Raw genomic sequence first — 24,369 nt, 5'->3', positions numbered from 1 at the left:
TAAAAGTACATGCCTTACAAGACAAAGTTACTTCTGTGGATTCAGTGTGTTTAGTTAATTCACATACCGGTCCACGTCAAGGAAAATTAGAACAACCTGTCTGCCTTCATTTCTAATCATGAAGGGTACATTTGTGCCAAAAACAAAAACAAAATAAACTGTTTCGGAGTAAAATTAATTGGGGTAATAATGAATTAATATTTGGTTTTCTGGGCTGTTACCAACTGAAACTTTGCTCCAGTGTATCAGTGATGCTACTATGGGCTTTGTGTTATGCTTTCCAGGTTTAAATCAGAGAATTTTGATGTATGCAACTCAGCCACGGCTGCCCGATCAAAACGCACAACAAAGCCCAGCCTGTTACATTGCACTGGTGCACAAGTGCGAGGACTTGCACTGTTCTGACTGGTGATCCAACAGCGTCGGCGGGCTGAATTAGGCGCCTAGTTGCCCGAGCCAAAATCTGTGGCAGCTGCCTAGTTCAGCCCACCGCCACCACAATGCCACCAGTCAGGACAGCACTCCTGCCCTTACACTTTCGCTCCAGCGTGACACAACAAAGCACACCTTCTATGCTTTGATCAAGCTGCCATGACTCATCGTATGAAAAATTAAGCACGGGGCAATGTGATTAGGCATGTGCTAGGGAGGTGGTGCAGATGAGAACACGTCTTCTCCTCTATCCCGGCTGTGGCTGCGCTGGCTGTACATGCAGCTGAGCGCATATCTTGGACGAAATCTTCGATGAGTGCAAAAACTGGGCAAGCCAAGATGGCTGGTGGCTTTATGTACGCTGTCTTCGCATGGATATAGTGTTCAAGGTTGCGTAATCTCAAGTCTCCGAGCTGCACTGAAGTGAAAAGCAGCACAAAACGTTCACTCACCGCTGATGACGCTCTTCATCATGCCGCCATTGTGACAGCTAGTGTATGTAATCTTCAAGTGACATCTTTTCATGATTTCTTGTGTACGCATGACACCATGCTTGTTGATAGTTAGTGTATGTAATAAACAAATGTTTACTGTGAGAAAAGGTTTATTGGCTGCGCCTAATGCGAAGGCACAGCGACCGGGAACGGCGAGGCAGCCCGAAGCACTGTCCAAACGGACACCAGCAATCAACAGCGCGAGCCGAAACGAGGCGCGCGTTGGCGATGCGGCTGTGCCGCGAGGCGCATCTTCTTCTTCACAATCTCCCCCCGGACAAAAAGAGCCATCCTGACTCCTTAAAAATCGGGAGGCAGAGGGTCGTGGTAGGGCTTGAGACGCGAGACGTGGACAATGTCACGTCCATGCCGGCGCAAGTCGTCAGGTGGTGACAAGGGCTCAATGAGAAAATTCACCGGGGATGTTTGCTCCAAGACTCGGTAAGGCCCTTCGAATTTTGGGACGAGTATCGAGGAAAGCCCTGGCGTTTGGAAAGGGACCGACAACCACACAAGAACGCCTGGAGCGTAGGTGGTGTTTGGAAGCGTGTCGATGCGGTTTTCTTTCTGGCGCTGCTGTTGCTCTGCCGTAAAGGAGCGCGCTAGCTGGCGGCATTCTGCGGTGTCAGGATTGGGGGCTCAATCCCATCGTTCGGGATCCGTTGTCAAGATTGGAGTCGGGCATGAATTAGAAGGTAGCTGGCCCATGCCGTCGTCCAACTTATCCACGCTGAGGACGGGAAGGAAGGACTGCTTCTCATCGAGAACGAAGGGAAGGGAAGGACTGCTTCTCATAGAGAACGAGGAATATGGGTTTATTTACAATATTTATATCAGTCTAACATGACTGTTTGAGAAAGTACATCAGTCTAACATGACTGCTTGAGAGAGAGTGTCGGTCCAACATGACTGCTCAAGAGAAGTGTGTCGAGCATCAGCACAACAGCAGTTTTTAAACACTCGGCCCTCCCGCGATACAAGGCGGCGCGAACGTTCGTTTGGTGATCGCAAACTTGCCGCCTCTCCACAGGACGGTCTACACGCACAAAAGCACACACGTTCGAAGGTCCGGAACCGACGTCAGAGGGGCCCCGTAGAACTCGGAGCCATTCCAGGTAGCGTGTTGGGGAGTTTGGGAACAATAGTTGGCCCGCCGAACTCATTCCGTCACATTCCGTATCGGCGGCGCTCCCGGTATGTCGCCGTCATAGTCGCAAGCGGGTGGCAAACTTGCACTGCAGCTGGCCATTCTTAACAGCGCCTCCATGGCCCGAAAAATCTCGACTGTCTAGCGCTGACAACCGCTGGGCAGGAATAGAACGGCTGGTGATCAGGGGGTGATTGATGCCTTGGCTCGCAGCGACCACTTGTGTATTGATGTCACCACTCCAAAACATCCAACAAGGACAGGCGACTGCAAAATGAACCCCACAACACGGCTCTGCGCCGGGATGACGTACATTGGCTCTCACTTTAGACCCGCTAGGCTTCAAAAAAAAAAAAAACAACAACTGTCTGAAGTTGACAGGCTGACAACTTCAGACACAGTGCGCAGATTCCTGGCTAGGAGCATCTGGCGATGCCTTTCAGTTTATGGCGAATTCGCTCAGCTTCGGGCATTGCGGCGTTGACTCGTTTACAAAGGTCCACGACGTCTTCTATGTAGCTTGTGAACGTTTTTGCCGTCTGCTGTGCTCGGGTGCGCCAGCGTTGTTCGGCACGCAGCTTGCGAACAGCGGGTCGGCCAAACACTTCCGTAAAGGTTGTCTTGAAGACTGACCATGTGGGTACATCACTTTCGTGGTGGTGAAACCACAGTTGGGCAACACCAGCCAGATAAAAGATGACGTGGGTTAACTTGGCTGGATCATCCCACTTGTTGTGTGCGCTCAGCCGTTCATATGACGCAAACCAGTCTTCTACGTTTTCGTCATCTGCACCGCTGAAGATCTTGGGGTCCCGTTGTCGTGGAACGCCGGTGCAGGTGATGGACTGTGGCGTCGGCGCCGTTTGGGATGAGCTGTCGGTCATGGCGGGCGGTTCCAGGGTTTCAAGCGCCGGGGTTTGAGTCCCAGCATTTCCACCAATTGAGAAAAGGTTTGTTGGCGGCGCCTAATGCGAAGGCACAGCGACCGGGAACGGCGAGGCAGCCCGAAGCACTGTCCAAACAGAGGCCAGCAATCAACAGCACGAGCCGAGACGAGCCACGCGTTGGCAATGTGGCTGTGCCGTGAGGTGCGTCTTCTTCTTCACAACTGCAATTTATACAGCTGATACACCTATGAACCTTACTTTATGTAGTTGTCTAATATTTTGGTATTGCTATCAATCAATCTTATTTTGTTGTAGCACAAGCTGAACTAGGACAACAGAAAGGCACATCTGACACACATAGTGCTGTGTGTATCAGATGTGCCTTTCTGTTGCCCTTCTTCAGCTTGCTCTACAAAATAAGATATGCCGTACCAACAAGCCCCTATAGCTATCCTCATCGACTATCAATCAATGCTTCATCTTTCGGGTGAAACTGCGACTTTCTTTTTTTTTTTCCACATACAGCCTGGGTGCCCCAAACTTGGCCACAGAACTTTGCGTCAACAAACATGCTGGCATCCATCAAAGCAACAGCTCTCGCCTAGCATCAAATTTCTGAAAAATGCATGACGTTCGTAGGCAACAAATAATGATGTAGCCAGTCACTTACCTCACAAAAATTTGAATAATTGAGTGATAACTAATCGCTCTTTTCAAGATCAGTTGTTAATGCAAGAGCTCATAGGCCTAAAGCAGAAATATTTTGGCTGATATGGCTGTTCGTTTCAAGATCAGTTGTCAGTTCGAGAGCTCATACCCCTAAAGCAGAACGATTTGAGCTGTAGTTTCCTGCTGTGGATAACTTTGACTTTTGACAGTAGATTAGTTAGTCACTCAGAACTAAGTTCAATAAACTGTTCACTGCTTATGTACACTTAAACCTCAATGTAACAAAGTAGGTAAAATTGGCAATTGGCTCCATTATATCAAAATTTAGTTGTGTTGAAATTCGACCTTTTATGTAAATAGGTACAGTCGCCGATCAAATTTTCTTGCAAGGGGCCGCATGATTTTCCGCATTATCTGGCAATGGAAAAAGGCAAATTTGAATGAGAAAACAATTTATTTTAATTTGGGAGTCTGCGATGAATGATACGGTTTCATACCTTGTCAACAATATCTTCACATCAGCGGTACGAATTAAGCAATCAAAGCCAGCCACTCTTTCACGTGCACTCCGCCCCTGCGGTTTATAGTGACGACGCAATTGTGAAAAGCGCCGGCAGCGGGGAGCGAATGCTTCATCTGCATCTCTCTCAATCGAGTCACCAAAACCCGGGATTACACAACCTCCAATACCAAATGTGCAGGAAGACAGATAACATGATGCCACTCCGCCTCAGCGCGCCCACTCTTTGCACACGCAGCAGATTACCTCTAACGTAGGGTGTGTGGCTGCCACGCCCGAGATACGTGCCAGAAATCACGGAACATCAACTTAACTCCCCCTCACGCGCGCTTGGTCGCATTACCACGCACAAGCTCCCCTCACCCTCTTTTCCTTTGCTCGTGCAGGAAAGCGGCACTCGTGAAGCCACCATCTTTCTTGTCCTACCCTCGCACACTGCAGGACGAAGGCGATTTCCAATTCCCTGCGATTTCCAATTACCCCTGTCCTGTGCCAACCGATTCCAACTAGCGCCCACAAATTTCCTAATTTCATCGCTCCACCTAGTCTTCTGCCATCCTCGACTGCGTTTCCCTTCTCTTGGTACCCATTCTGTAACCCTAATGGTCCAACGGTTATCTAACTGGTGCATTACATGACCTGCTCAGCTCCATTTTTTTTTTTCTCTTGATGTCAGTTAGCATATCGTCATACCCGTTTTCTCTCTGATCCAAACCGCTCTCTTTCTGTCTCTGAATGTTATGCCTAGCAATCTTCGTTCCATCGCTCTTTGCGCGGTCCTTAACTTGTTCTCAAGCTTCTTTGTCTGTCTCCAAGTCTCTGCCCTGTAAGTCAGCACTGGTAAAAGGCACTGATATTACACCTTTCTTTTCAATGATAATGGTAAGCTTGCAGTCAGGAGCTGACAATGTCTGCTGTATGCGATCCAACCCATTTTTATTTTTCTATGAATCTCCTTCTCATGATCGGGATTCCCTGTAATTGATTGACCTAGGTAAATGTACTCCTTCACAGAATCTAGAGGCTGGCTGGCGATCCTGAACTGTTGTTCTTTTGCCCGACTATTCATCATTATCTTTGTCTTCTGCATATTAATCTTCAGTGCCACTTTTACACTCTCTCTGTTAAGGTCCTCAATCATTTGTTGTAACTTGTCTGCATTGTTTCTGAATAGAACATTGTCATAGGCAAACCGGAGGTTGCTGAGACATTTGTCGTCGATCCTTACTCCTAAGCCTTCCCAGTTAAAAAGCTTGAATACTTCTTCCAAGCATGCAGTGAACAGCATTATAGAGATTGTGTCTCCCTGCCTGACCCCTTTCTTTATAGGTATCTTCCTGCTTTTCTTGTGTAGAATTAAGGTGGCTGTGGAATCTCTGCAGATATTTTCCACAGTATTTACGTAAGCGTTCTGTACTCCTTGATTACGTAATGCCTCTGTGACTGTTGGTATCTCTACTGAATCAAATGCCTTTTCGTAATCTATGAAAGCCGTATAGAGAGGCTGATTGTACTCAGCGGATTTCTCGATAACCTGATTAGTGACATGGATGGGATCTGTTGTAGAGTATCCCTTCCTGAAGCCAGCCTGTTCCCTTGGTTGACTAAAGTCCAGCGTTTCCCTTACTTTATTGGAGATTATGTTGGTAAATATTTCATATAATACTGGTGGGAGTAAGCTAATGGGCCTATAATTTTTAAATTCTTTAACCTCTCCCTTTTTGTGGATTATTATAATGCTTGCATTCTTCCAGTTTTCTAGGACCCTTGCAGTTGATAGACTTCGTGTAAAGAGCCACCAGTTTTCCAAGCATTACGTCTCCTCCATCTTTAAGTCGAATGTTATTCCATCTTCTCCTGCCGCTCTTCCTCATTTCATGTCTTGCAAGGCCCTTCTAACCTCATCGCTAGTTATAGGAGGAGTTTCTGTATCCTGTTCTTTACTGTTTCTAATGGAGGTATCCTGACTCCTCTGGGTATTGTACAGGTCAGTATAGAATTATTCCGCTTCATTTACTATATCTTCGAGATGGCTGATGATATTACCCTGTTTCTGTTTCAGTGCGTACATATTGGTTTGTCCTATGCCAAGTTTCTTTCTCACTGATTTCAGGCTGCGTCCATTTTTTACAGTGCACAATATCTTCTTCTTTTTGCAGAAATGCAAGAACAGTGTGCTCTGGTCAAAGTGTGCTTTAGTGTAAGCACACATTGTGATCGGTTAGACAGGAAAAGTTGTTAACCTAGCCACCCCAAAACTACGGCTGGTGGAAACATTGTGAGGGTGAAAGAATTTTTTTTTTTTTTTATAGGAATGAGAGAAGATAAATCTGAAGAAGTGGAATGCTTGAAAGGACAAGTGTGCCTGCTATATGTAGTGCTGCTCTATGAGCGGCACCGCAGAGACATTCACATGGAGCGGAATCGTCGTCTTTTAGCCAAGGCCAAGAAGATTCTGGCTCTTGAAGAGCAAACTGCCGCATATGTGAGCATTTATTTTCTGCACTACAGCCTTGACAGTGTGTTTGCCGTTCAGGTTTCCTGTGCTGCTTGCTTACTACATGAGTGCAGAGTAGCATTATCTTACAAATTTGAATGCTGAGCAAAACGAGAACAAGGTGAAAGCAGGAGCCAACTTTTTGGCAAGTGGACTTGTCTATTTAAAGGCCATATTGTCACAGGGCATTGTCACATGGCATTTACTGAATACTATAGTATTAACTCTTCTTGCTTGGACTTTCTAAAATCCAGTGTGTTTTAAATAGATAAAAACTAAATAAAAAGAAGCTTTATTGATTGAACTTGTACCTGTATAAAAAGGACTAATTTGGCAGTTACTGATGTGGCCCTTGGCAGTTCACTTACCGTTATTTACTAAATTCTAATGTGCCCTTGATTGTAACGCGCACCCGTTTTCGGTGACCCAAAAATTTTTAAAAATGGTAACCTTGATTGTAACACTTGTAACGCTTGTAACCATTTTCCATGACCCCCCCAAAAAAAGTAGAGTACAATACCGCACACCTCGTGCTTTCATATAGAAATGCTATTTTCGCTCATTTGGAAAAAACACATTTATTCCCAATACACTAAAGTTGTGATGAATAAAAACACAAATGGAAGTGGCGTACCTTGCCACCTAGATTTTTGCTGTGCCAGTACGAGTTGCGTGAGGCAATAAATATCATTTGTCATCGCTATAAACAGAGCAAAGCATTTCATCCTCGGTGCCGTCCATGGCATTCGAAATCCCGCGCTTCTTAAAGGCCTTGTTGACCATGGCAGGCGGGATCGTGCACCATGCATCTTTCACCCATCCAGCAAAGTCCTGCAGCGAGGCACGCTTCATTTTATTGGCGGGCATGAATTCGTGGCAGCCACTGACAAGCCATTCGGTGTAGAGCGCCTGAATTCTATCTTTCACTGGCTTGTTCAAACAAACATTGAGCGGCTGGAGCTGCGATGTCATGCCGTCAGGTATCACGACAAGGTCGGTGTTGCATGCAGCCAGCTTGTCCTTGATGCACTGGTCAAGGTGGCACCTGAATGCGTCGAGCACAAGCATCCCACACAGACCCAAACTTCCTCCAGGTCTCTTCCACCAAACGTTATCAATCCAGTCAGCGACCAAGTCCGTGGTCATTTTCATTTGCGCGTGCAATCACGCCACTCGGAAACACGATTCCTTTCGGGAGTGTTCTTCCGTCTGAAGTTAAGATACAGGGACAGCTTGTGCCCATCCGCAGTGCAACAAAGCATTGCGGCGACTCTAGTTTTCCCGTGGGCGGTAGACAAAGCACACACTTGCTTCCCCCCTTCTTTTCAATGGTTGTGTTGGCAGGCATGTAAAAGTAGAGTGGCGTCTAGTCTAGCTACGGGAGTTAGGCTAGAAGGCGGCCATTTTTCGAATGCCGATGGCGATATGGTAACGCAGATTTAGGGTCGTACTCAATTCTAACGCGCATGCAATTTTTGGACCCATTTCACCGGAAAAAAGGTGCACGTTAGATTCGAGAGAAATTTCCCAGTGACCCGTGTACAACATGGCCAATGTTCATGAAGGAGCTGGAGCTTCAAGTTGAAGGTGATGATAGCACAGCTTCAAAAACACACTGGTCTCATTGAAGTGTGCAGGTAATGCAAGAACTCGTGATTAGAAAGTTAAAATGATGAGACATTGCATCGGTCTTGATAATAAAATGGAATACTAGAGCAAACTCATAATGCAGCAATATACCAGGTGCTTTAGCGATAGCAGTGTCTTATTATGAAAATATGGTAAATGATTCAGACAAAATGATAGTTTTTATTTCTGGCCAAGATTCGTAGTAGCAGTGGCACATCAGAACTTGTGCGATAGATTGGTTGGTAAGGATCATATGCATCTCCCACAGCCATGCAGGGTGCCCTACCCACTGGGCCACAGCCAATGAAATGTGATTGATGCCACTCATTGGTAACACTAATGGACAACCTTCTAGATTATTTAGGAATTAGAAAAGTAGTGGTTGTTAATTTGTCTCGTCCATCCTGTCACTGCTTAGTTGTTGCCCTCAGTGACCTTTGTTAGTTGCCAGCATTAAAGAGTCACCATAAGCGCTCTACGCAGAGAAGGAAAAAAAAAAACTAAGGAGCCATCAGCACTGCCCCAGCTGAGAGTAAATGGGGAATCCTTCTGAAAAAATTTCTGTGGCAGTATATTCCTTTCAAAGCAGCCAGTCCAGCATGTTGCTCAGTTTAAAAAAACAGGTGTGTCATGGTCCCTGTAATATTAAAAATGTCTGTGAACTCTGTAGATGTATGAATATGACTTCAGTGCTTGCGTTACGATTTTAGCACTCTTAACTACCATGACACCAGACATCTGCTTGTCCCACCCACCTTGTTTTTTTCTCTGCAGAAGGACCAATTGTTTTTGCTAGAGTTGGAGATCAAGCAGTACGAAGAGAGGCTACAGAAGTCATCCCAACAGGCCAAGAAAGAGAAGGCAGAGCTGGAAGGAGCCATCAAAATGCTGGAGAGCAAAATTTCGTAAGCATCGCTGTTCTTTTGCTGGTAAATACCACACAATCAATACCGTTAAAGTACACTGAAGCTGTGCAGGCTATGCAGCGTGATCTGTGTGATCGCAATCTGGTGGAATATGCCGATGATGATGATCAGTGTTGCCACTTTTTTTTTGCTATTCAAAATGGAAAAAAAGTGCATGTGTGAAGTGTGGGAAGCCGGTCACGTGGTAGAGGTGTGTGTGTGTGTGTGTGTGTGTGTGTGTGTGTGTGTGTGTGTGTGTAATCAGCCTGGCTATGCCCACTGCAGGGCAAAGGCCTCTCCCATACTTCTCCAACTACCCCGGTCACATGCTAATTGTGGCCATGTTGTCCCTGCAAACTTCTTAATCTCATCTGCCCACTTAACTTTCTGCTGCCCCCTGCTATGCTTCCCTTCCCTTGGGATCCAGTCCGTAACCCTTAATGACCATCGGTTATCTTCCCTCCTCATTACATGACCTGCCATGCCCTTTTCTTTTTCTTGATTTCAACTAAGATGTCATTAACTCACGTTTGTTCCCTCACCCAATCTGCTCTTTTCTTATCCCTTAACATTACACCCATCATTCTTCTTGCCATAGCTCGTTGCGTCGTCCTTAATTGAAGTAGAACCCTTTTTGTAAGCCTCCAGTTTTCTGCCCCGTAGGTGAGTACTGGTAAGACACAGCCGTTATATACTTTTCTCTTGAGGGATAATGGCAACCTGCTGTTCATGATCTGAGAATGCCTGCCAAACATACCTCAGCCCATTCTTATTCTTCTATAATTCACTTAGAAAATATTAGTTTTCTAACTAAATTAACAAGCACACTTTCACGCGTGCACAAGCAAACACGAACACATCTGACACTGTTGGACACGAAGTAATCTTGTGTAATCTCAGTAATCTGACACGAAGACACTGTTGGAACACTGACCACGAGACAGTGTTGGAACACTGGCGTGACAAAGAGCGGCAGCAGCGGTAAGCGAATTCCCCTTCATGCTGCCTCTCACTTCAATGTGAACTAGGTGCATATGAACACGGCGCACAGGAATCCATTATAGCTGTCTTAGGTCACTCAGCCTTCACACCTATCGCAGATTGCCCCCAAGATATGGCGCAGGCGGCACACTCATCTGCAGAAGCTGGAATAGCAGAGATGTGCACTAACCTGCCACCTCTCTCTATTTGCGTGCACGAGAAGTCACCGCCGCATCACGCCGCTATCCTTCTCGGCTCAGCCTCATAAGCTTTCCCTCGCACTTACAGCATACGGCGCACGGCAGTGATGTCATCGCACTTAGACTGTACGGAACATCACGGCGATGGCAGTGCTGAGTGTGGAAATTTGCCTGGAGGATCCAGGTGGATGGATGGATAGAATAACTTTAATGAAAGGTCGTGCTAGCTACGGGGCACAAGGTCCCATAGAGCGGGTTACCCCCACATTGGGACCGGGAGTTGTAACTCCCTGGCCACATTGTGGGCTCGCTGGACGGCCCCGAGCTGCTCCACCAGGTCCGTGCTGCGTAATGCTTCTTGTCTGGTGGAGTCTTGATCCTTGTTTGCGTGGGTCCGACCACACGGCCAGAGCAAGTGATGTATGTCTAGTGTGCTATGGCAATTTTCGCAATATGATGTTTTGTGTAGGTCAGTCATGTAATGATGTAGTCTGTTCTGCGTGGGGTACGTGTTTGTTTGAAGCATTCTGAACGTGAGGGCTTGAGGCCTGGTGAGCTTACTGTGAGGTTTGCTGTATATTTTGCGGTCTAGATAAAAGTGCTTTGTGATCTCGTTATATGTGGAGGGAGGGTCCCGATTCTCGCTGGGATGGTCACGACCAGACTAGGTGGCGTCGCGGAGAGTTAGGTCTCGCGCGCGCGTCTGTGAGCCATCTCATTGAGATTGCGAGGAGCGACCTCGATATCTCCGAGGTGTGCCAGGAACCAGCAGGTGGTGTGATGCTGCAGTGGTGCGGATCTATTGATTATTTGTAGTGCTTGGCTTGCAACTGCTCCTTTCTGAAAGGCTTTGATGGCCGAGCATGAATCGCTGTAGACGTGGGTGGTGGTCGGGTCTGTGAGCGCGAGTGCGATGGACGGGGAGATCTGTCTCTATTTCCTTTGTGGCCACCTTAATGTCGGCCTTTCGTTAATTGCTATCGAAACAAAAATTGAAGGAAGTGCTCCACATCTGGCTCCGTCATCGATTTTAAGGAGGCCTAGTGAAAGGAAACCAGGGTGGTGCAGGAGAAATATTGCTCTTCGTGTTGTCAAGTTTTGTCCATACACACGCACAGCTTATGTCATCCACACTGTCATCTTCACTGTTATCAGAGCTGAGATACAGAGCCCATTACACAACAGAGTCATTCAAGACCTGTTCGGCATCGCTTCCACTTGAGGACGATGAAGTTTCGGAAAGCGCACATATTAGTTTTGTATTAACACCACGCGTTGAATTACTGGCGCTTCCCATGGGGGCTGCCATGGGAAGTGCCAATAGTTGAGCATAGCCAATGCAGCTATAAACCTCCCCTCAAAGAATTTTCTTTTGCCAGACATCATCACGTGTCGCCATCTGGCATTATTTTCTACAAACACAATGCAATGGTCAAGCCAGAGCCATCTCCTAGACTCAATTATGAGGGCAAGCATCCTTGTACAAGCTTAGCTTGTCTTTTTTTGTGCTAGTAAACCATTGACGAGCTGAGCTCTTCATCCATACAGAAAAAGTTAAGACCACTGTGCTGTGAAGCACAAACACGATCTGAACACCATAGATAGGAAAACAACTATTGCTTCATCATGTTGACGCAGACCATGCGCTGAACAGGCAATTTCGGTGTCTTACCTGTAGTTTTCGAGTAATAATAAAGGGACACTAAAGGCAAATAGTAAGTGCAGCTAAAGTGATAGATTAGTGCTCGAGAATCCCTGAGGCATCAATACTATCCTGAACAGGGCCTCAGTAATCGAGAAATTGAGGTAAATGCAGGACACGATTAGAGACTTCCTCGGGACATTCAAGTACTTGCCTGTGTTGGGCTGCTGAGCACGAGGTCGCGGGATCGAATCCCGGCCACGGCGGCCGCATTTCGATGGGGGCGAAATGCGAAAACACCCGTGTACTTAGATTTAGGCGCACGTTAAAGAACCCCAGGTGGTCGAAATTTCCAGAGTCCTCCACTACGGCCTGCCTCATAATCAGAAAGTGGTTTTGGCACGTAAAACCCCATAATTTAATTTTAAAGTACTTGCCTGATGACGAAGGCACTCCTCATTTAAACTCTATCGCTAGTACTCAACCACTCGTTAATACTCAACCACTCAGTATATAAACATCATTGTATAGCATTAGGTGACGAAAGAAAATGCTACTTGCCCAGTTCTACTTCATTTTTTTTAAGGAACTCATTGGCATTACTCTTGATAACGATGCGTGCTGTCGAAAGAATTCATTTTGACTCAACTCTGTGCCACCTGTGCTTTCGCGTTTCAGTAGTTTCATCATCGTGTAGTTGGTTTAGTCCTCCACTACGGCGTGCCTCATAATCAGAAAGTGGTTTTGGCATGTAAAATCCCATAATTTACTTTTTTTTTATCACTCGTGCGAGGGAAAAGGGCATATTTAGGTGCATTAATCTTACACCTGTATGTGCATATTTTTTTACTATGGTCACTCCTGCTGGGAAATATAATTTGGTGTTCTCAAATATTTGTTTTTACCAATTCCTGATTTGTGGTAGATCTGAAACAAAAATTTTAGGCAAAGCATCTTTCAATACGATGTCGCAGCTTCTAACACAAAAATTATATTTGCCTTGACGAATCTTGCAAAGCACTTCTGAACCTGTTCTAGTTTATCTAAGGATTCTGGTATACGGATCCCATGCTACGGATGCATACTCAAAATGTGGGCATTATATTAGTAACATACAATGTCTCTTTTAATGAATGTGGTGCATGCTTTAAATTTTGCTGAAAGAAGTACAGCATCTGCATGGCCTTGCTTGTCATCCACATGTGCAGTCTAGTCCAGTGTATCAGTAATTCTGATGCTGAGGTAGTTTACTTTATCTGCCACTTGAATCATTTCCTCGTTCGAAAAATATGCACTTTATACTTCGGTTTTCTTGTTGGTGAAAGAAATGTGATAGCACTTCGCTCCGATATCTACGAGTGCAAACATAAAAACGAGCACACCGCCAACAAATTTTTCAGGCGCTGAGGGGACCATATGTGGATGCGTATTCCACAGCACTGGCCATCAGTCTACTCACGCAGCTGATGTTACACTGGATTGCAATAAAGCCCATGAATGCAAACATAAAAACACAGACACCACCGACACACTTTTCGGGCTTTGAGGGGACCGCTTGTGCATCCTTACTTCACTAGTATGGCTGTAAATCTAGCCCGTGCATCTGACCTCATACTTGATCGGCAATAAGGTCTGCCAGTGCGAACATGGCGGCAGCATTCTACCACAGCTTGTCCCCAGCCACTCTGCCGGCCGCACTGCTTAGCCTAACCAGCACCACTTCGTTGGGAGTCTAGCCAAAGTTACGGTTTCATGCCAGTAGGCATGGCGCCAACTTTATTCATGGCTGCCATTCTTGCGGCATGGCATGCGTGCTTTATACCTGGAGTACCGTGCGATGTCCACTATATAGCGGTTTGCCATTAGACGTTAATGCTGGGATAGGTGGCAGTGACAGTGCCAAGAACTTCATTAGTGTGTCCTGAGGAACTTGATTGGGGGGAACCGAAGGCTCCCCGATCAAGTTGGTGGCTCCGCCCACGACGGAACAGGGAGATGGTGACTCTCAGCAACGTCGCGGGCCCTCTGAACGGCCTGTAGTTGGTTTGGGAAATCCAAGCTCTTCAGTAAGGCGTCCCACGTGGACTTGTTATGAAAGTCAGAGCCCGCATTGTACAGGCACAGCCAGAGCATGTGGTCGAAGGAGCAGCACGCGTGACCGCATTTGGAGCACAATTTGCGGAAAGTTCGGGTCTATCCAACTAAGCGCTCTCGGGGTGAGGTAAGGTCTCGTCTGTAAAAGCCTGAAAGTAACAGCCTGAGCCCTGTTTAGTTTCGGGCTGGGCGGAGGGAATTTTCTCCTGCTGTGTCTGTAATGTGACATAATTTCGTGAAAGGTTGTAAGTTTTATCTTTGAAGGGGCAATCCTGCGGGAGAGCCAGACCGCTAGCTCGGGCGCGGTTCGTGAATTCACGCGCCAGGCAGTTGGCCCGCTCGTTAGGGTTGCAACCCGCTTGGTTAGTTGCATCGTCCATGTGGGCCGGGAACCATGCTGTGGTATGACCTGCAGTTTCTTCTTGCGTATTAATATGAAAGCATCTGTTAACGATGTCGGCTGCGTGTTTACAGACTAGAGCGGAGGAGAAACCCCTGACCGCAGTGCGCGAGTCGGAGAAAATGGACGCCAGGCCTTTTGCAGCTTGAAGAGCCAAGGCTATCGCGGTTTCCTCCGCCTCGTTCGCGTGTTTAGCGTAGATTGATGCGGCACTGATAAGTGTTCCGCGCGCGTCAACGACCGTGATTGCAAACCTGTCTTCGCTGCCATATTTGACGGCATCAACGAAGAATGCATCTGCCCCATAAGGATCGACTCGTCGAAGGATGGCTCTAGCCCGCGCTCTTCTGCGACCTTCGTTATATATTGGGCCAATGTTCCTCGGCACGGGCTCAACCTTTATACCTTCACGGGCTAATTTAGACAGGGGGTGTCGGTTGAGCGGTGCCTGTATAGGGAGTTGACGAGCTTCATCAAGAATCTTGATTCCCGGCTTAGTTGACGAAAGGCTGGAGATCTGTGCAATAAACTGTGCTTCAATTAATTCGTCTGCGGTATTGTGAATTCCGAGTTCAAGTAGTTTTAATGTGCTAGCGGATTGTGGAATACCGAGTATTCTTTTGACGCTGGACCTGATGAGCGTGTCGAGTTTGTCCTTTTCAATTTTGCTCCATTTGAGGTATGGTGCCGTGTAAGAAACGTGACTGATGAAGAAAGCTTGGAAGACTCTGAGTAGGTTGTCCTCCTTGACTCCCCCCCTTTTGCTTGCGATTCTAGTTATGAGTCTTAGTATATTTTTCGCCTGCGCGCCTAGCTTGTTTAGAGCTTCTGCATTACAGCCTTTGGCGTTGATTAAAAGTCCTAAAATTTTGATGGAGTTCACCCTCGGAATGGGGTGCCCTTCTCGTGTTGTAATTTCGACTGGCAGCATTTACAGAGGCTCAAGGTTCCTAACGCCCTGCCTCGACTGTCTGTAGAGGAGGACTTCGGATTTGGGCGGTGGCAGCTTGAGACCCGTGCATGTAAGAAATTCTTCCGTTACATCTATGGCCGCCTGGAGAGATTGCTCTAGATCGGCCAAAAATCCCCCTGGGGACCAGATTGTGATATCGTCTGCATAGATTGCGTGGCCTATTTTTGGGAGTGCGGCCAGCCTTTCAGAGTTTATGCATGGCGATATTAAATAGTAGCAGGGATAGGACCGAGCCCTGAGAGGTCCCGCAGTTGCCCAGTTCGTAAGGACCGCCCAAGATCTTGCCCAGTCAAAGGAACGCTTTCCTTTCTGATAGGAACGAGAGAGTGAAATTAAAGAATTTCCGCCCTAGGTGTAGATTAGAAATTTCGTTCAAGATGTGTCCGTGAGCCACCTTGTCAAAGCCCTTAGCGAGGTCGAGTGCTATGATACCTCGTATGTCCCGCGTCTCATTATCGAATATAGATCTTTTCAGGAGGAGCATTGCGTCCTGTGTGGAGAGTCCCTTTCTAAAACCTATTAGATTATGCCTAAATAGTTCGTGGTTTTCTACGTGTTCGACAATCCGATTGTGTACTGCATGTTCTGCCACTTTGCAAATGCACGATGTTAGAGAGATGGGACGCAGGTTATTTATGTGCAGAGCTTTCCCCGGTTTGGGGATGAGCACCACCTTGACGGTGCGCCATTCCGACGCGACCTGCCCTGAGCTCCACACCTCGTTTATCTCTGCCGTTAGGATTTCGATGGCCTTGTCGTCCAGGTTCTGGAGGAGCTTGTTGGTGACCCCGTCTGGCCCCGGGGCCGATCTTCCATTTAGGTTGAAGAGTACATCTCTGATTTCTGAAATCGTAGAAGGTTCATCTAATCCTGGCCTGTCTAGCCCCGTGTAAGCCGCTCTCGCGCTTATGCCGTGCGAATCTCCTTCCTTGACGGGTAGGTAAGTTCGTGCCAGGTCATTGACAATTGCATCGTTTGTGAGGCCCGAGGTGACCTTCTTATGTACGAGCCTATCGACGGTGAGATTTAGCGCATTCTGGGACTGTTTATCGTTTAGGAGGCTTTTAAGCAGATTCCACTTACTACCTCTTCTCATGCGACCGTCCATTTCGTTGCACGTTTCGTCCCACTGTTGCAGGGGCAGTTGCTTGGAATAGTGCTCTATTTCCTTGTTTAGTGATGTTAGTTTTGCTCGTAGTCGGCGATTAAATTTCTGTGTTTTCCACCTCTCTCCAAGAGCGTGTTTAGCCTCCAGGAGATGCGCTAACCGAGAGTCCATTTTGGAAACTTCAAGTTTTGTGCTGATTTCTTTGGTCGCGTTTTTGACGGCCTGTTTAAGATTGGTAATTAGTTCATTGAAGGATTCACTTGAGGGGGCAGTTTCGGCTCGAATTTTCCGGAAAACATCCCAATCGACTTATTCGTATTTGACAGGAGGTTTGGGTTTGACCTGCACCGCGATTTCGAGAACGTAGTGGTCACTACCCAAGTCCTCCTGGAGATTATCCCACATGCCCTCGATATTTCGGAAGAATGTGAGGTCTGGCATTGTGTCTAGACTGATTGAATTACCCCTTCTAGTGGGAAACCTAGGATCTGTAACAAGCGTGAGGTTAAAATCGGCTGCACATCCGGCTAAGTTTGTGCCGTTCTTTCTGTTAAAGCCGTATCCCCATTCCGTATTCGGAGCATTGAAGTCACCCGCAATTAAGAGGGGCGCGTTTGTGGCTGCCCTGATTGCAGAATGGAATAGTGCATTAAAGTCTCTGTTCTTATCTGCAGGCGAACTGTAGACGTTAAGAATAAAGACATTCGTGTTGCTCGATATACTGGGCACGAGCTCGATCAGTTGTGCTTCTAGTCCGCTACGATATTTTGGAACGGTGTGCTCCACAAAGGAGACACTCTTTTTAACTAAGGCGGCGATGCCTCTCCCCGCTTCACCTTTGTATGTTACTGCGCGATACCCCGACAGAGTAATCTCTTTCTCCGCGAGCGTCTCCTGCAGTAAAATGACTTGTGGCTTGTCTGTCACCGATCTGGCGAGCTGACCTAACGGAGCCTTGCGCCTCTGGAAGCTAGCGCAGTTCCACTGCCAAATTTTAACGGTATTGTTATTTGTGTTAGCCATCTTGTTTATTGTGAAATTTTAGAAACCTGTGGCACCCCCGTCGGGATTTGATCCTTCCGGGAACGGTTCAGTATGTGCTGTTTGTCTACTTTTGGGCTGAGCCCTCAGTCTTTCTAATAGCGTTACTCTCAACTCTATGGCGGAGAGCATTTTCATAATCCTACTCAGGGTCTTTTCCACTTTACCCTCTTTTTTGACGGGGGAAGCCAAGGCGGCGGACGGGGTCTCGTTGGCCTCGGTCGGTTATGTCGCCCTCTTCTTCCTCCTCTGTGTCACTAAAAGGTTCCGGGTTGAGCGCCTTGCATTTTGACTGCCCGGCTAACGGGCCTGGTTTACTGTTGCTAACCTCATGCTGGTTTATGAGTTTTCCTTTCATGTTGTTAAAGGATTCCTTAAGCTCTGCGAGCTCGCGTCTAAGTTCTCTATTTTCCGCTTCAAGCGCTTGGATACGGGGATCGATCCTACGCTCTGGCTGTGCCTCGCCTGTCGTTCCTTTGCTTGATGCGTTCTTGTTCCCAGACGGCTGTGTCGCTCCCTTGACCTTGTCGGCCCACGTGTCGCAGGGATCACACAGGTGCAACAAAAATCGGGTGTCTAAAAAATCCATTAGTGACCGACATTTTTGGTACCATAACTTGTATTTTGATGTTAAAATAAGAATAGTGCAAGAGACAGGGATAAACGAAGAAAGACGTACACAACGCACACACACTTACCCATCATGTATGTTGAGGCACATGCAGACAAAAGTTTGCTTCGCTATAATTGATACCACATCAAATTCCACATTTTCAATTTCGTTATAGCAGGAGGTTTGAGATAAAGCATGACTAAGTTTTTATTTATCCTGTTATATTCAAAAATTTACTTCCATGTTTGGTATATTGAAATCTGAATGTTATGTTTTGGAACAGCTCTGCCTTGTTAAAGGGCCCCTCACCAGGTCTGGCCATTTTTAGCTGACAAGCGCAGAGCATACAATGCGCAATTGCGATTGTGTCTGCAAAGTATTACATTGCTACACGCCGTGGAAAGATTGAAATTTCAAACCGAATGCCGTTTGCCCTTCTCCTCGCGGCCGCCGCGTTCCAAACCGGAGGATGACGTACACATGCTATTTCACCTACGCACACATGTTTGTGCTGTGACGTCACTCGTGGTGACACGTGACTTTGAGAATTATTCAAGGCGACATCTGTTATTTGTGTAATATGTCAGTTGAATAGACAAGTTAAAGCAGAAATAATAAAACACATAAACTGAATGTATGAGTGTTTTGGTTTTACATCGCTCTGTAGCAAAAGATGTACTTCCGTTTCATCTGCTTGTTCCCACGTCGTGCAGTCGTGCGCACAGACTCTGAAACTGTCATTTTCTACCGGCTTCCAGTGCAGGATCATGCTCTGTGATCTGCTTGTCTGCTTCAGTATTCATGTAGCACTGACTTATACCACTAGTCAGGTGTCCTTGTGCACAGCGCGCAAAATTGTGCGCTGCGCGAAACGAGACAATCTCAAGAATCCGCACATGACGCCGTCAGTAGAAGTGCACCGCACCACAAGAAAGCAAGGAGAAAAAGAAATGAAGCCAGGGGCCGTGACATATGCGTCATGCAATCCTTGAACTCTGGTATGGGACGACGCAGGGAAGGAATTTCACTTGCAGAGGCTAGACAGCGCAAGAGTAGAGAGCGCCCATTTTTGCGGTGAAGCTCGCCTCCTGAAATTATGGGTTCACTGCACTGAAATATTTCTATCTCGGCTATTAATGAGCTGATTTGAAAAAAAATTTGCGGCAGAGCGGTCCCTAGAGGACACATAACAACTTCCAGCCTATAACCAAAGTTTGCTGTGTGGCCTGGTGAAGGGCCCTTCAAGAGCACTTCCTGTGCATTCTTGTGTAGGCATGCGGGTTTCATTAAAAATGCGGTTTAAAGAAGGTCTGGCATTAACTGTTGTATGCCATGTTCTCGTCATGGGCAGCTGGGCACAACTACTGGGTTATTGCTGTCTCGAGTAAGGAACATTGAAGGCCAATTCCAGCAATGTTTTGCATCATATGAAGAATATCTGCAAGGATAATGTAGCTAGAGAGGGCACTTGGTGCTAAATTCTGTGTGCAGAATACAAAATACAGACGAGTGCATCCGAAACAACTCGCAAAAATCTATGCTTTTTATTCTGAAATTGGAAGAGGCAGTACCATTACAGCTCACTGGAAGTGCATGAGAACCCAGACTCAGTCTAACCCAAACAATGTACTGCTTCAATAGCATAGCATATATCATAGCCACCTTATCTTGCAGCTGGGCCGGTATAATGTAAAGCTATTCCAATCTGTTCTTATTCCGAATCTGCCATTAGCCCTCTGTGATAAGTTAAAAATCGCTCTGGCTCTTCCCATGTAGGAAGGTGCCACACCTATACGGGCAGAGCTTGAGCCATTTTGACCTATCAGGGGGGCTAATGGCCGATTTGGAATAAAAACAGATTGGAATTGGGTTACGTTACATGGGCCTTGCACAGCACATCGCTAGGGGAACCTGTCGTCTGTTATAGAGCAATCTTAATGCAGTTAACTAAAAATCTGTGTGGTTCTACAATTACCTTGGTGACATCTACAGGGTACGTAGTGGTCCTTGAATACCCTTGAATGTGAAACAGCTATCTTCAAGGCCCTGAAAGCCCTCAAGTTTTACAGAGTGCTTAAACTTCTTGCAGTTGTGCTTTCAGGTAAGCTTGGTATATTTTATTTGTGCGTCTGACCACGAAGTTTATGCAAGCCAAGAGTCCAACCAATCTGATCTGATTAGTATCTTTGTGGTAGCAAGCTGTGCTGGCTGATTTTCACTCCAATTTCTCTCAGAGGTTGTATTTGCAAGAGGTTCAATTTCATAGCATGTTTGCAAGCATTACTTCCCTGTTCTGTTCACAATAAAGCCGAAGTGTGCATCATCTCTGTGCCAACACAATTTATTTTTGTTTTTCTTTTCTTTTTTTTTAACGGTATGGTGCCACCATCGATCACTGCTGCAGTAAACACACGTTCCACCATAGCATTGACGGGTAATGCCTCTGTTCCGTTGCAGCAAAATCGACATTGCCTTTATTGGCATCACTAGAGATTGTGCACACTTCAACGTTATTATGAGCAAAACAGGGAAGTAGTGCTTGCAAATTTGCTGTTAAACAGAACCTCTTGCAGAATGCTACCTCTGTGTGAAGACAGCAACTGGCCTTGGATTTATTATTCTGATACCTCTCAGAGACTGGCGTTCTCGGAAAGCTTTAAAAATGTTCGCTTTATGATATAAAAAGACCACAATTTTTTGCCACCCTCTAACCTGTATAGTATCAATATGAGGTTTACGCACTCATTTTGTTTTTACATTCCTTTTTTACGCTCCTCTTTGGAATCTTTTAACCTCTTCCCCCTCCTTATGCAGATTAGCATGTCATCGGTCGTATGCATGCCATAAAAAATCTCTGCCTTCCAAGAAAGAGCTCTTTTTGGAGCAGAAATCAACCAACACTTTAGCTGGTTGAGTCATCTACACCTGGTGCTTCTATTTTATTGCAATAGCAGTTATATGGACACCCCAGGTGCGTTTTTGCCATGTCCGTCGCCATGATGGTCTTCGTAAACTCCAAGGGCGATAACACAGTTGCCATGCATTGCATGCTGTAGCAGCGAATGAACGCATGCAAGAGAAGCTGATGATCGCAGCTCAGTCCCATGCGCACAAACAAGGAAAGCGGGAAGGAAATGCAACATCTTTCGTCGCACGAAAGACCCCGGGTTTAGTGGATGGGGGGGGAGGTGTTGTACTCCAACCATGCCCAAGGGGCGCCGACGATCGTGGTTCAATCTCGCTCATGTAAAGGAGGAAAGTGAGGATCAAATACACTGTCTTCAGTCGCGCACATGGTACTGGGAGGAGGGGTGGAGTTGGGGAGGGGGCATTGTACTTCAGCAGCAACTGCGCCGTTCACGCCTTGTATTGAAAGCGATTTGCATCAGGGGCTATGTCTAGGTGCAACGGCGGCTCATACCTTTATGCGTGCTGCATTCTCACTGCTCAGGTTGCATTGAAGCGATACACAGCGCAAAAGTCACTTCACTCGCTGCTGCGCTGTCACAATCAATGGTTCACCTTTCGGGTGAAACTGTCTTTTTTGCAACACTCACTGTGTTATGTTAAGTACTCAACTTTTTAAGTATTGGCTGCAGACCCCAAGTGTAATATGCAAAGTTGTAGAGCACCTTGAGAACCCTCTCAATAAATTGTTTCCAACATGATATATCTGACGTGGTCCTTTCTTCCGCGTTCCGAAGAAAGCTTGCGAAATATGAAAAAAATACCACATGACGGGGTGATTGCGCACTGTTATTGTGCTGCTCTCAAGCGTGCGATGGATGAACTAGGTCGGCTGCAACGAGACTGGCCCGCGACAGGGCGTTATGCCTGGTGTAGGTATCTGGGCATGGGGCTCTTATTGCATGATGGTGCAAATGCATGCTGCTGGCCAAGCATTACCGAAGTGATGAAGCGTCTAAGGCCACAAAAAAAAAAAAAGACGAAAGCAGCATTTAATATTTGCTTTGAAGAAAAAAAGGGCGGAGTGTGTGGGAACAATAGAATGCAATAACGGCTGCTACAATTTTGCCTTTGTGCACAAATGACCTTGTAGTAGTTTTCGAATTGAACGATGATGCTACAACTTTAAACCTTAAGGCTTGAATAGCAGCGGATAAATCACACGGGGACAAAACTAACTGAGGGTAAAAAAAACCTTGGTTATATTCAAGGAAGATTACTCATGTCCTCTTCAGACGATGACTCTTTTCGCACTGGCCCCGTCTGCTCTCCTTCTCACACTTACTGTCTACCAGGCATTCTTTTTTGATCTCGCAGCCCACACGTGCACATTGCTTTGCTGCAGTATCGGGTGGCTGCATCTGGCTGCGTCTGGCTTCACACATGTGCACTGTGACCGGCGCGTCAGTCCCTGAGAGAGTGCGCCCGCAGGCGGTTCCAGTTTACTGTATATGGATCATACATTATGTACTTCGTCTGAACCAATCCCAGCGAACTGCAATGTATCCAGTGCTCCTCAGGTGCTTGTATCCCTGCATGTTCTCCAGTGCAACGCTATTTGGCTGTGGCCTACGTTGAGCAGCAGATATGGCTTACTCCAGTGAGGAAAGAGCAGATATGGTTTTGGCTCTAGTTGGGTCAAGTGGACATAGCAGGTGCGCAGTTGAGCTATTTCAATGCTGGCATCCAGGTACGCGTCCGAGCTCAATGACGATTGTGCATGCATATGAAATGCTGAGACACACTGGGACTTATACGAAGAAACGGCATAAATCTTCAATCCTGGGCGAGGATGTGGAGACAGATATTCTGTCAAAGTTTTCTTCAGACCCCATGCAAGTGTTTGTAGTGCGGGTGCTGAAGCTGGAGTGTCAATCTTCAGTGTGGAAAGTACTTAAGAAAAGGCAACTTCCTCCGAATCACGTGCAGCTGCAGCAGATGTTGGAGCCCCACAATTTCCAAAATCAAAAAGACTTTGCAAACTTGATTTTAATCAAGATGGAAGAGGACCCAGACTTTGTCAACAAAATACTGTGGACCGATGAAGCTACCTTCGCACGTAATGTCCAAGTGGACGTCCACAACGCTCACTATTGGAGCGACGAAAGCCCTCACTGGGTTTTGAAGACACATCACCAGTATTAGTGGTCGATTAATGTATGGTGGTTCATTAATATGGTGGTTCAATGAAATGACAATAATGAAATGAACGACAATCTTGTGGGCATCATTAAGGAGTGTGCAATGGAAGTCGGTGGTAACTCCGTTAGGCAGGATACCAGTAAACTATCGCAGGAGACGAAAGATCTGATTAAGAAACGCCAATGTATGAAAGCCTCTAACCCTACAGCTAGAATAGAACTGGCAGAACTTTCGAAGTTAATCAACAAGCGTAAGACAGCTGACATAAGGAAGTATAATATGGATAGAATTGAACATGCTCTCAGGAACGGAGGAAGCCTAAAAACAGTGAAGAACAAACTGGGAATTGGCAAGAATCAGATGTATGCGTTAAGAGACAAAGCCGGCAATATCATTACTAATATGGATGAGATAGTTCAAGTGGCTGAGGAGTTCTATAGAGATTTATACAGTACCAGTAGCACCCACGACGATAATGGAAGAGAAAATAGTCTAGACGAATTCGAAATCCCACAGGTAACGCCGGAAGAAGTAAAGAAAGCATTGGGAGATATGAAAAGGGGGAAGGCAGCTGGGGAGGATCAAGTAACAGCAGATATGTTGAAGGATGGTGGGCAGATTGTTCTACAGAAACTGGCCACCTGTATACGCAATGCCTCATAACGTCGAGCGTACCGGAATCTTGGAAAAACGCTAACATAATCCTAATCCATAAGAAAGGGGACGCCAAAGACTTGAAAAATTATAGACCGATAAGCTTGCTGTCGGTTGCCTACAAAGTATCTACTAAGGTAATTGCAAATAGAATCAGGAACACCTTAGACTTCTGTGAACCAAAGGACCAGGCAGGATTCCGTAAAGGCTACTCAACAATAGACCATATTCACACTATCAATCAGGTTATAGAGAAATGTGCGGAATATAACCAACCCTTATATATAGCTTTCATTGATTACGAGAAAGCATTTGATTCTGTCGAAACCTCAGCAGTCATGCAGGCATTACGGAATCGGGGTGTAGACGAGCCG

General features: G+C 46.4%; 1 protein-coding gene across 2 annotated transcripts in view; it reads left to right on the top strand.

Annotated features, from left to right (window-relative positions):
• Tsc1 (tuberous sclerosis 1 protein hamartin) overlaps positions 1 to 24,369 on the top strand; it is a 125,298-nt gene that overhangs the window by 64,285 nt on the left and 36,644 nt on the right. For both annotated transcript variants that reach the window (XM_065451127.1, XM_065451128.1), the window contains exons 14-15: positions 6,462 to 6,634; positions 9,050 to 9,180. In XM_065451127.1, coding sequence (XP_065307199.1) covers positions 6,462 to 6,634; positions 9,050 to 9,180 — 304 coding nt within the window. The remainder of the gene's footprint in view (positions 1 to 6,461; positions 6,635 to 9,049; positions 9,181 to 24,369) is intronic.

The sequence above is a fragment of the Dermacentor albipictus genome, chromosome 5, assembly GCF_038994185.2.
Source record: "Dermacentor albipictus isolate Rhodes 1998 colony chromosome 5, USDA_Dalb.pri_finalv2, whole genome shotgun sequence".
NCBI lineage: Eukaryota > Metazoa > Arthropoda > Arachnida > Ixodida > Ixodidae > Dermacentor > Dermacentor albipictus.
This window is presented reverse-complemented; position numbering and strand designations above follow the sequence as displayed.